Below are 13,411 nucleotides of genomic sequence, written 5' to 3' on the forward strand. Positions count from 1 at the left end.
CTATTAATACTGCTAACACAGCCACCACTACTACTATTGCTACCACTGCTAATATTGCTTCTACTGCCACTATTACTGCAACTAAACCTTCTACTACTGCTGCTGCCACTCTGGAGACTTTCCTTAGCTGACTCAACAACCACATTGTCCCTGAAGAGATCAGCCCAGCACTGATGGCCGCCTTTAAATCACATCATTTTATACACTTTCTTCATCCACTCCTGCTTCTTCTTTGATATTGTATTATTTACTTTCCCTTACATTTTCATCACACGCTACTTTCTTTTCAGATTTGGTCTTTTTTTTTATTTTGTGAAAATAAGATTTCCTTATTGTTGTTATTTACAATCACAATGACAAGGATAGATAACAGAGGACAGAGTGAGACAGGGCAGATGAGGCTGCTGTGACCATTCTGCATGTATATAACACAGTATGAACAGAGATGGGTGTTTTGATGATGTGGTCTGCCCAACACCTCGATGTGACTTTTTCAGATTCATATTTGTCAAACAGTGAGAGTCAGAGTGACCTCTGCACACTCTGTATCTCCATTTTTAGGTTTCTCTGCTCATTTATTGATGTTTTTCCCGTCTAATACTGCATTCGTCTTATCCTGCTGATACATCAGGATGTCCAGGTAATTATAATGATGGTGAATTCCAACAACTGGAAAAATGGTGATGAAAATAAAGCACAGCTCTTCATATATTCAGTGAACAGGTGATCAGTGTGCAGGTCCTGCTGGCTCTTGCAGCACTGTGGTGAGCTGGATTCTTATAGTTCTCCAGGAGTATTTGCTCTTTCATGCGGTTTATCCTGCTGTAAACGTACACAGCCGGCAGTGAGCGCGTGGCCACACATATCTTAATAGACATCTTCGTAGCGTTTTTACCGTCCCACGCGATGACACCAAATTTAATTAGTTTCCACAAACAGCTCGTAGTTGACACAGTCAAAATTGTTTCCTTATCTTTGCAGCAGTGTTTCATTTTTTGCACAAAGCTACTTTCAATTCTTTCACTTTTTGTGGGCGAAAAAATTACTTGAAAAATCTATTGATACAGTGAAGAGGAATAAATCCAGTTTCATTATTTCTAAGAGGAAAATTTCCTTCAAAGGCATTAACAGGTGAGAGTGCGAGGTGATAGATCTCAAACCGGGAGCTGAACCGTATATTTGAGTACAGTCTTCCAATCATTGACTGAACTCATCAAATCAAAGCTCCGCCGCCTAAGGACATGGATGGCTGGGTCAAATACTAGCTGCAAATAGTCCTTAGCTTTGGATTTAACCTGTTTGGAGTGCCAGATAAAATAGGTCTGCCTTATGAAGTCTGGATAGTCGAGCAAATTACGAAAAAAGATATCAAACTGACATCAAGACACTTTCCTGTGATTGTCTTAACTTCATGGTCTGAGGCATCAAGAAAATTCCATCTGTCCCGAACCTCCGGCGATCTCACTCAGACTGAACATATTGTACCAGCAAAGATATGACCTGATGCCCGTTGTCTCCATTCTCGGCTCCTCTCTTTTAAAGAAAGTTACCTCTTGTTTTTCAGTAAACTGTAATTCAGACATGCTGCTGACCTTTGCTCCAATGTTGAACATTTAGCTCTGAGCGATATGGTGAAACGATGAGCCTGGTGACATTCTGTGCTTTAATTCTCGTCAACGAATCTCGTGAAGAGTTCAAAACCAACAATGTGTTTGTCCGTCCCTCAATGCCTTCCTACGTCCACAGCATGTGTTTTGTTCCCAGCCCCCGCTGAAGATGTAAATCTTTAAGAATGGGTCACAGATGCATTATTTAATTTTCAAAATGAGACTAAATGACTCCTGAACCAGCTGGGCACTGTAGTTTCTAGCAGATGTTACTCAAACAGGAGGAAAATTGTGCTTTTGTTGGGGACTATTTTCAGCTGTGGATTGATACACAATTAGTAGTTACAGCAGCAAGAGTGCTTGCAGGATTGAATCACAACAATTGACAGCGTTTATTGTATTAAAGTGGCTTATTGTTGTGCTTTGAGTAGTTTTTGGTCATCAGTGGAACTCTGTGGCACAGAGGAAAAAGATATGTCAGACAATATTTGTTAGCAGGGTCACTTAATTGTTGGTTTATGGTCTGTTCATGAGGTTTGGTGAGAATCAGAAAAATGCAGAATATCACGCAAAATGGCACATAAAATAACGAAACTGGTGCTCAGTGTAATGAATTGTGTTCTGCTGTTGTTTAAGAGGATCCATGACTCTGCCAATGTGTGAAACATACCCCTTCAGAAGCTCATGCCATGAGTTTTTAAATCTGATTTGGCAGAATTCATTCATTTAGGCAGCAAATTGTGTACAACTATAACACAGCAAGGTTACACTGGACGTTTGCACACAGTAACATTACCTCACACTCATTTTCACAAGCATACCTCACTGCGTTGTGAGTTTTATTCGGTGTGTTTCGGTTTGTAACAGGAGAGTTATTTGGCAGTGAAATGGATTTACTGCCATCAGCATAATCAGCAAAAGCCAATTGTTCTGCCAGAGTTTTCTCTTTCTTGAGCCTATTGCAGTCTGCTACAACCAAACAAATGGAGTGACTGCTCTGAACTAATGCCCATCCTGTCCGCCTTTAATCCAAACAACTGTATGCCCAAACGTCTTCTCTTTCACCGCTGGATGTGTGAGCACAGGCAGCCGAATGAGGGCCATTTCTGCACATTTTGCAGGAAAGCTCTGAACGTCCCCTGAACCGTTCTCACTACAGTTAGGAGTATGTTAATGCATAAAAAGCGGCCTGTTTCCTACAGAGGAGACACCGTCCGCTGCAGCAAATGTAACCACTTCACAAGAACATGAATATTACAATGGCCCTCGTTGCTGTAGCCTAGAAACAACAGTGGATCCACCTTCGCTGCTCTGTGCAGTTGTCCCTTTTAAGTGTTGCCTGGCAAACTGGAGGACAGGCCTATGGCATTAGTTTCCCTCGGCTAAAAGTCCTCCTCTTGAATAACACTATCTGACTCTCATAATGGGGGGAGCGCGTCTCTGTGACCTCTGCGTAAAGGGAAGTTCATTCCCAACGCTGTGCCTGCCACATGATCCACACTCACGGCTGCTGACTGCAAAGGTTGAATGTTGTAACTTAGTTTTGAACTCATGGGACGAGCTCCAGCTCATCCAGCTTCACTCAGTCTTTATCATTGTGGAGATTAAACTGCGGGAGGAATGTGGTTTGACTGTGGAGCGTAAACAAAGAGAAAGTCAGCGGACCCCTCCTTCGCAGCTTGAAATAAATCTTTATGACGCAAATGCATCATCATGAGTCGCGTCAAACTGATGCAATCCACGTTTCCCTTTAGGGGGGAAATCACATCAATTAAATGCATTAATGAAAACTGGATTGATTTGTCCTCGCGAGGTGATCGGCGGCGCCTCGTCCTGTTCATTTACAGTCACTTGTTGTAGTGAAGCAGTGTTGCCTCTGATGTAACGCGGCTCTAACAGAAGGAGCGAGCATTAAAAGTGAACCCGGATCAGCGGGAGAGGCGGCAGCTCGGAGTTGCTGAACTCTCGTCCTGCCTGCGGCTGCACTCGGAGGAGCTGTCCGTTCAGCACCGCAGCACCGCCCGCCGCTTCTCCTCCGTCCCGCTCACAAAGCCTCGTTATCCCCCCCCTCCTCTCCTCTCCCCATACACCTCTGCACGTCCAGCACCCTGAACCCCCCCTACCCCGCCACGCTCACAGCTGCACCCTGGTGACGCACCGCCAAACTTGGATCATAACGTGCTACAGCTGCACCAAAGGAAGTCATGTGAATGTGTGAACGATGTTCTGCGGCCGCTACGTCATTCCCCAGTCATCCGGCCTGATCTTTAAGGTGTGAATCCAAACATCCTCACGTTGGTGACACCGAGCTCCATCCTCGCGCTACAACTCCCTTTGGACCAACGAGTGCACCGCAACACGTCACTTCAAAACTTTATCTGAATACTTGTTGTACAGGATGAATGTTTGCGGCTCCTCTGAATGTGAACATGTGCTTGCTCGCTGTACTTGTTGCCTGTTTTTATTGCCTTTTCGATGTAACTGCCCTCATGATAAATAAGGTCCTGTTGCGCAACAGTGAGACCCACCTGTAATGCTAAAGGGGGCCTCGGTTGTGCTGGTTTTAGAGCTGGGACTCATCAAAAGAGACTGAGACTTACCTATGGTGGTGATAACCGTGATGGCAAAGTAAAATGACCCTGCGAATTTCCACTGCACCCCGGCTCTGTGGGGCTCTGCCTCCATGATGATGGTCTCCAGTTTGCGGTAATCATCCTCGCTGATGTTATATTTCCCCTGGAGACGCTTCTCCTCGGCTTCCAGCTGCTCTTTTTCCCGCATCTCGAAGTCGGACTCCAGGGCGTCAAAGACGGCGGCCCCGACGAGCAGGTATGTAAACGTGCAAATGATCAGGGACAAGGTCCGCACGTTTTGCCGCTTCATGGCCAACAGGAACCGGCGACCGAGGGGCTCATGTCCCCTCGGATTCCCCGGGAAGGCGCAGCAAGCGTGGGGGAAGCCGTGCGGACAGCGCCTGGAGGCAGAGGCGCATAAAGGTGCGCTCCGGTGACGGTGGACGCGGTGGACGCCGGAGTCGGAGCAGCGGTGGAAAGCCCCCGCCTTGTGGTGATCCCGATGACAGAACCCCAGATCCTGCTCCTGGTTTGCGGAGAGACACAGGAGACTGCTCGATCGCCTGGACCAGGAGCCCTGCAGCCGAAAGACCCTGCGCAAGACCTGCCCAAACCAAGTCCTCCCGGTGCGCAGTGCCATCAACAAGCTGCTTCCAAGATCGCCTGTTGGTCTCTATTCTCCTCCAGTGAACTATGCTGATCTGAATAAAAAATTCCAAGCAAATAAATTATCTTTGAAGGATGCTTTTTTTCTTCCTTCTCTTTGATGCTTCACTCTCACTTTGTCTGTGATGTGATTTACAGTGTCCTATAACTGAGCATCCTTCCGCTCGTGTCTAACTTTCAGCCGAACACCAACCTGTTCATTGTAACACCATCAGCGTTCAGGCTATATTTAGCAGCCACCCCCCCACACACGGAAAACCACGTTTCTGTGAAACCCTTAAATCTTCCTCGCAAACAGAGAACATCCTCATCAGAAATGTGCTGAGTCGTCGAGGAGAGGGGGAGGTCACAGAGTATCGCAGAGAAACATCAAGTTGGGAAGTGTTGCTCTCACGGTGCGCAGAGCGTCACATCAGACATCTCACAGCCTTGTTTCCCATTTCAGCGGCTCCGCTCCTGGATCAACTCACCACTTGTTACAGGAATTTAAAAAAAAAAACCACATTCCAAGCAGCAAATCAGCGCCGACAGCACACCCCCCCCGCAGAGAAGAGTTTCCCCAAACCCCAATCTTCTCTCGGACGTGCGAAGGATGGAGCGCGTCACAAAGGAGACACTTTAAAGCGGGAATGAACAACGTTCATAAAGGCTCCTGCGCGCTCCGAGCCCGCAGCGGCACTCATGCTCCGTTGCGCACATCCAACCCCCCCTCCCGCCCTGTCTGCTGGTCACTTCAAGCTGATTTTGGAAAAAAAAAAAAAAAGAAAGAAAGAAAAAAAAAAAGGATGCATGTGCTGTCCCTCCTCGTGCGGGGGCCTCCGAGTTTCATGCATGTCACGAACTGCCCGTATTTTGAAGGCTCCACATTTTATGTCTCCACTCACTCCAGACTCTAATCGGTGGGCGTCGCTCCTCCTGTCTCTCTGCTTCTCTCTTTCCAAGTGTCACGAATCATCCAGATTCCGACCTGCTCTATCTGCTCACTTTCTCTCTGAGGGAGAAAAAAAAAAATCTGCTGGGGTTCAACTGGCTGCATCCCCCGCGCCTCCACAGCGCGCGACCCCTCCCACGGTGACCACTCCTACTCATTATATGCACAGGGAGGGTTTACTTCCACTCAGATGGTCGCATCAGTGCTTTTTACGCTCCCGCAGCAGCGCTCCAAGCCGGGTTCAGCTGCGCTGTCCGAGGTGCTGAAGGCTGACAGACTGATGCGGCACCGTGCAAACCCAACTTACTGTACGCACCAACACAAACGCGCGCGCACACACACACACACACACACACACTTGGAGGAATCACAGAGAAGCATCTTATGCATCTGGGAGACAATCAGCTCGGACAAAGCAAGGCTGGGCCTGGACAGAGCAGGCCGGACCCCCATGGGACGAAAAGGCTCCCAGGCTGACAGTGTAGCAAACACATAAAACACAATTTTATTAACTGCCAAGTGATTTGTTAATAAGTGATAAGCTCCTCAATGTGACTGGTGATTATGACCTGATCGTGAGGCCCCTTCTTGGAGGGGCCACAAAACCTCTAAGGCCTCTATGTTTCCAGTTTAACGAAGCTGCTGCTCGGGCAATATATTAGTTCCAACAGAATAAAATGATTTGTTTGTTATGTAATGTATGTGTGTGAATGTATTTTTTGCATGAGTATAAGTTTATATTGTAGAGCACCAGGGCAGGCGTGAAGGAAACCTCCCAGCATGCACAGGGGCCAACATGCTGACAGACAAGTCTCATCATATGTGTGATTTACTGAGAGCTCTACAATGTTTCCACACTTCTGTCACTGTTGTACAATAAGATCAAACGTGGTTAGACTGGTGGTCACTTGGAAATGAGCTTTTAAATCATGATAATACAACACTGAACTCTTCTATACTGTTTGACCACATCTGTAAAGGAAGAAGGAACGATCTGTTACAGTCTGAATAAATAGTTCATCCAACTATGCTTAAATAGTTTCACTCGACTTAAAACATGTAGTTTCAGTTAGATGAAAGAAAATTTGCCTAAATTGCCTCCATTTTTACAAGCTGAGTCAGTTTTCAGTGTATATTGTTCTTAACTGGTGCTTCTTCCTCAATAAAGTAGTTCCTAATCAAGTCATTATTAATTTACTGCACACAGTGCACACGGCGTAGGAGAAATAGGGGCCCGGGGGTCAGTAGTGGCTCACAGTTCATTTTTGCCTCGGGGCCTCCTCGAAACTGAGTCCAGCCCTGCAGAAAGAAAAGGGAAAAAAAACAGGCTCCTCATTTATTATGGACGGCCAGACAGTCTGCCAAATATGAAGAGCTGCTTTCGCAACCAGTTTCAAACCTCAAGGTGCTCCTGAGCAAGGCACTTAATCCGTTGCAGCTGCAGGACGGCCGTTATGTAACCGACACATGATCCTGACAGCTGAATGCACCTCCCGGCATCAACAGGGGATGGAGATATGACTTTTCAATAAAGATTTGAAAAGGCATGCTCCCTCCTGCTGAACCTGAAGGTTGCAGACTTAGTGAGGTGCAGTTTAAACAACCGTTGCATCTTATGATATTATGAAAAATAATAATCTGATTATGTTCTATCGAGATTGACTTTGCACTGTGCTCTCGCTCACTCGCACGCATGTCTCAGTGCCTGAAGGTGTGAAGCGTGCAGATGAAGATCAAGTGCTGTGACTGAAAGCTGCTGGTTTAGCCTCAATTACTGGCTTTCTTTTTGTTTTTATTGTATTGATTCTGTTAAAGAATCAGTGTAAAACATACAAAACATTATCAAAAAAGGAAAGAAACAAAGCCAACACAGACTTATTATATCTGCACATGAACACACACACACACACACACACACACACACACAGACACACAAATATATATGAGTAGCATTACATAAAAGAAGAGTAAGAAAAGTACTGATGGTTTAAAATTTGTTCAAACTTACTTACTTACTCACACTTTGTGCTTTAAGATTAATCAAATTCTTGAATTAAAAATGATCTCTTTAATGCAAATCTTAATTTTCCACTGATACTGAGCTCGACAGGCCTTTTAGCCATTAATGCAGCAACCTTCTCACACCTGAGGTTACAGGTAATCTGTTATGATTTGCCTTTTTTTATCCCGATGTTGACATTATGTTGAACAGATTTTCTTGACTGAGAGTGAGAACGGCCACAACTCGCCTCTCCGTTGTAAAGCACATTTGTTTAAATCAAAAGAAAAGCTGTAAAACTCTAAACGACACGAATCACAGCTGGAAATTCATTCTTTGGTCTCATTAAGAACTCTATCACAGATGTTAATAAATTAATGAGGACAAAGAAGAATGTGAAGAAATTCTCCTTTGTTGCACCTCGTTACAGATCATTAGGGGGGGGGCTGCACAGGAAAGCAGGCGCCCTGAAAAGTCGCCATGCCAATAACATCCACCTATAATCCATACCGTGCATCTGTCATGCCGCTGACTCGTCTCTACGGCCCCCTTTCCCTCTTGGCCTGATGCAAATGCTCTGCTCCGATCCTCTTTTCTTTCTAGGAGATAATTAGAGAATAAATGTGTGGAATCACATCCTGCACTGGCCTCCTCTCTGCACTCAGACTGGTAGCTACAGAGCCCGGGCCAAAACCTCATCTGTGAAGCTCCTGCTCTAAAATGTATTGGCCATCATGTTCAATGCACTTCCAAACACAGAGCACGCATTTTAGACTTTTTAAATCGCTTCCTGGGACACAGACAGCAGTCGTCCAGGCTGATATTAAGGGATTGGGACAGAACTGGTGAATAAAAAAACTTAAAGGTGTTATTTTATTTGGGTTATCTTGTTGGTGATAATTAGTTTTTTCATTGTCGCATTTTATCTTAACTGTCCTTTTCCATGCAGAATGTGACTGCAGTCAAACACAATCTTCCTCCAGAGTGATTAGAAAAGCAAATGTAAAATCAACTTCCAAATGGCTAATGTTGTGTTTTCTCTGATCGTGGTTTTACGCACTGCTTCTGTGAGCTTTTAAAGGTTTGCCACAGAGGACGTCAGGGATCCTTTTTTTCCTGTCTGGCTAATTTTAGGTTTGAAATGAAACACGGCAAATTGTCCGTCTTCTCCGTGAAAACACTGGCGCACATACAGGGGCGAGCTCATCTCAGTAAGAAGCTGAGTGCACGCAGCAGCCAAGGCATCAGCCACAGCGTTTCATAAATGCAGCCATTTAGGAGTCTAAACAGCTCCACTAATCAACAGCGTCTGGATATGTAGCCGCTCTATATTTAGCTCGCCTTTCTCACATCTCAAGTCCCCGCTCAGCCCACCTACAGAACTCCTAATGCATTTCTGGAGAAGCTCAGAGAGAAAAGTTTAATAATGGCAACTGTCTCCATGGTAATGACACCCAACTTACAGCTCTGCTCATCACGCAGGCCTGCGCAGACACAGAAAATCTTCTCTGAAGGCTGCATGATGGCACAATTTCTCCACACGTGATCTAAACTGACAACAGCGACTTCAGACACGAACAATTAGGAGTGATGAGCGAGAGAAGGTGGAGCTGCAGCGCTGCTGGGTTAACTGAGTGACAGCCGAGATGATATATGATTTGTTTCTGCTAGTAGACTGTGGCCAATCAAAACTCTGGAGTATCGGTGTGGGCGGGGTTGACCTTTGACAGCTGCTTGTGAAAATGTGAAAGTGTCTCCAGGAGTCTGGGTTCAGAAATATTCCGACTCTAGCTGCTAAGTTCTATCATTAGCATGTGAAAGCAAAGATATTTCAACCACACAGCCACCAGCACATCCACCACAGCTCAGACAAGCGTCAGCGTCAGGCGCCAAATTCCCTGTTTTCACTGGAACATGAAACCAGTGATGTCACCTGTTCCTCCATCAGGCGTGTCTGACACTGACGGTTTCAAATTCATTTCCAAAACCTCCAGTGACACCTCGCCGTGCGAGGGGACTGCCTCCAGTCGTCGTCTCCATGTTCAAGTCAAAGCCTCGCCGCCCGGCTGCTGTGATGTCGGCCTTTCATCCCCGCTGAGTGACAACAAATGCCGCGGTGGTTAATAATGAATATGGCAGCAACAGAGGTTGTTGTGTTGCTTGTTGCATTGTGTTGGCTTTGCGTTCGCTGACATCTTCTGATGAGGACGTGTGAGCTGCTTGATTGTGCGGGGTTCGTACTTTGCTTTGGTGTGGTCGGCTTTGTTGTTGGGGCTCAGCTGCCATTTTTTTACTCTGAGAGCTCATCACTCCTTATTCCTGCTAAATGCTCGTTAGAGCCTGTTACGTCAGGCCTGTGCTCATGACCTGCTAAAGGAAATATTCTTAAGTCGATTTTGTCGCATGCTGGTATCGCTTCAGTAGATCTGGAACAGCAGATTGTGAAAGAGGAGAGACTCAGACCCGCCCAAACGTCTGTTTTCTGCGTACGCCACAGTTGGTTGTGCAGCAAAGTGTCATGCATCGTCCACACATCAATACCTGCAACACTAACAAGGTGTGTATGACACACTGCCTTACAGCAAACAATATGAATCATCCAAATCGATACATGCAGAATCCAGAGATGTTAACTGTACTGTACTTATTTTTAATGAGATTCTTCACTTCATGTGGATCCTTCGTTGGACTAGCGGTCAGCGTCTTCACTGGATTTAACTGAACATGACTGCCTTTACATGTTTTCCCATGCTCTGTCATTTTACACATTTCTGATTCCTCTGTGTTATACACAAGAACATCAAACCACCCTGAAAGGAGCATTGGTTTAAAATTAAAGATCACGTTGGTCACACACTTCAGCATAGATGCACAGGCAGAACGCACTGATTGAGGTGCGTGTAAATGGCGTGAGCAGGACACAGCAGTGGTCCGGGCTGAGGCTACCACCTATTTCGGGGTATGTGGGTGTTTTAACGGCTTGAGAGGAGGTCAAACTCTACAAAAACACAGAAATGATTCATTCATTTGATTGGATGTTGATTTTAGGCTGCAAACTTGGTCAAAATGAAGCTGAAAACTAGAATTCTGCGGCATTTACAGTCATGTTTATTAATATGCACTGTCCGAGAAATAAAGTCAATTAAAAATTCTTGAAATCAATTTCTTCACATTTGACTGTTCTCTTTAAAAAGAATAAATTAGAATAAAATAAGGAATAGTTAAATGAATAAATGGATTTTGTACCAGAGGGATGGTTCTGATAATGTAAAGAGGGTTTAAAAGAGCCTGATGTCATAAGATGTCATTTTTGCTGTGTTCAGGGTGCTTCTGAGCATCAGCCTTTGGGCAGGGGGAGTACAGCCCTCAGCCAATAACAGCGTGCAGAGTGTGAGGGCGGGACTCTATCAAAACCTGTGACCAGGTTCCAGATCGTGAAGATGCACCCAAGAGGAGCAATCACAGGGGGGCCAGCTTTGACAGATCCTACTCTTGACCTTGGCAGCAGTTTGACAAAATAACCCTGAACAAAGATCCACTTTTTCTACAGCTGTTAAACCACTTAATGACTGTTGACTCTGTTTGGGGTAAGCATCACTTCACATTTTAACCTTTGTTAGGATTCACTGTGATGAGGTGCATATCCTGACAGTGAGCCATCAAGGTGAAACAGTCACTTCTCAGTTCATGGGGACTTTAACTGGGAGACAACTCTTCCATAAGCTGCAGTCACGTTCTAGAGTTCAGGTTGGGTTTATTTCATATTTACCAGCCCGTGTGCTGTGGCAGATAGAGAATTAATTAATCCAGAGAGTCACAGTGGATCAGTAAACATGCAGCGGATGAGGATTCCTGCAGCCTCCCTGCAGCGCTGCAGGTGTGAGAGTGAAAGAGCAGAGCAGGTGTCAAATCGCTCCTCTTTCTGCGGCACGCGCCCTAATCCCCCACAACCCCTTCGCCGCCCCGCTCCCCACGCCATTTACACATCAAGGTTGCAGATATGTGTGAACGGACACGACTTACCGCTCGACGCTGACAGAGAGGAGAAAGGCCTTTAATTGAACTGTGGCTTCTTGGGGATTCATTTGCATGAAAGTTTTCCTGCTCCACGCCGTCTCCAGCAGGGCTCCGGGGGATTTCTTTGCCGCCATGAAAGCCTCTTGTTTGCTCTCAAACAGCTCATTTTCCCCACCGTTGTAACCGCCTAATATCAGATTGATGGATGATTATTGGGCTGATTACAATCAGAATTACAGGTTTGCTGCAAGGTAATGGGAGTCGGTGGCTAATAATGCCGTGTAGATGTTCTGATTAGAAACCTCATTTAAACTCGAGAAGATGCTCGGGCTCTTGTGGCTGCGCTCCGGGGAGGTCAGCTCACTGCTTGGGATGCTGATGTGTGTGAAGTGCAGTGAAGAGCCAGAAAACCTGACGCACACTGAGGCTCTCGATGTCATGTTGTATTTCTACTCATGAACATCTCACACATGAAGACCAGCTGACTCGTCCTCAGCCTGTGAAGACAGTGGATGTTAGGCTTCAGCAATGAACTGCTTTGGGCTTGGAGATGAATAAACATGACAGAAGGGCGGCGTTACAAACTGTGGGTGTGGAAGTCAAAAGATAAGGGCATTCAGCTCTGAATCATAGGAACTGCATTCTGGTCTTCCAGTGTCCGTGGCCCTGCTGTCCAACCCACAGACACAGGAAATGGATATGGGGTGATTTGGAGTGATGTCGCACTCTGAGAAAGCTTTACAAATGTTCATCCTTCATGTTTTTTTTTTTTTTTAAATATTACAAAAAGTTCATCTGCAGTTTGTATAAGTCTTGTCATGTCATGAGTTTTTTTGCAGTACCGCAACTGTCCACTGGGTAAACCCACCTTTTCCTAAACCTGGCTCACCTACTTGGCCCCTCACATTGATTTTATCTCATATTGAACATGAAATCATAGTCTGCAAAGTAACTAATAATTAAATCCATCATATAATCTACTTGAGCTGGAGGAAGGTTTTCCAAAATACTCTTAAAGTACAAGTTTGTACAATAACTGAGTAAATATACATTCAGTACTTTCCCCTGCAGCCAGTCATTCAGTGGATACAAGTAGCAGAGGGAGCAAACTGTAAACTGCTTTACAGCATATCTTAATGTTTGCATGGTCATCAGCTGGGTCACTCTGTCGCTTTCATGAAATAATAAGGAAGGAAAAACATCAAATGTCGGCGGATCCCTGAACAGAAAGCGTGCTTGCTGTTGGAGATGGTTTTGTTGTTTTGCTCTGAAGTTTCAGTTCTTTCTTTCCTCTGCAGAGACGCGTCCACGCCAACCCTCAGAGTCCGCTGTCTGAACCGACTTTAGTGTGAATCTGTTTCAGTAAGCGAGGATAGGATGCTCTTAATTGCAGCCGCAGTAATTTAAGCTTATAAGATGCGGTCACCTTGACTGAAAAAGGCCGTCGTAAGGGCCAGTAAACAATATGCAGAAGACGGGATTTGCATTTGTGAAGTGAGTTCACACAGACTGTACTGACAGCAGCCCAGCGTCCACACTCACATCTTCTCCAGACAATCCAGCTTTGGAGACGCATGCAGGAGTTCACAGAGCTGTTTTTAATTTTTAATAACTCTGC

At 45.5% G+C, this 13,411-nt stretch overlaps 1 protein-coding gene across 1 annotated transcript in view; it reads right to left on the reverse strand.

Annotated features, from left to right (window-relative positions):
• kcnk9 (potassium channel, subfamily K, member 9) overlaps positions 1 to 4,820 on the reverse strand; it is a 35,768-nt gene extending 30,948 nt beyond the window's left edge. The window contains exon 1 of the mRNA XM_041955874.1: positions 4,208 to 4,820. Coding sequence (XP_041811808.1) covers positions 4,208 to 4,820 — 613 coding nt within the window. The remainder of the gene's footprint in view (positions 1 to 4,207) is intronic.
• Between the last annotated feature and the right edge of the window lie 8,591 nt (positions 4,821 to 13,411).

The sequence above is a fragment of the Chelmon rostratus genome, chromosome 16, assembly GCF_017976325.1.
Source record: "Chelmon rostratus isolate fCheRos1 chromosome 16, fCheRos1.pri, whole genome shotgun sequence".
In the NCBI taxonomy this organism is placed as follows: Eukaryota; Metazoa; Chordata; class Actinopteri; order Chaetodontiformes; family Chaetodontidae; genus Chelmon; species Chelmon rostratus.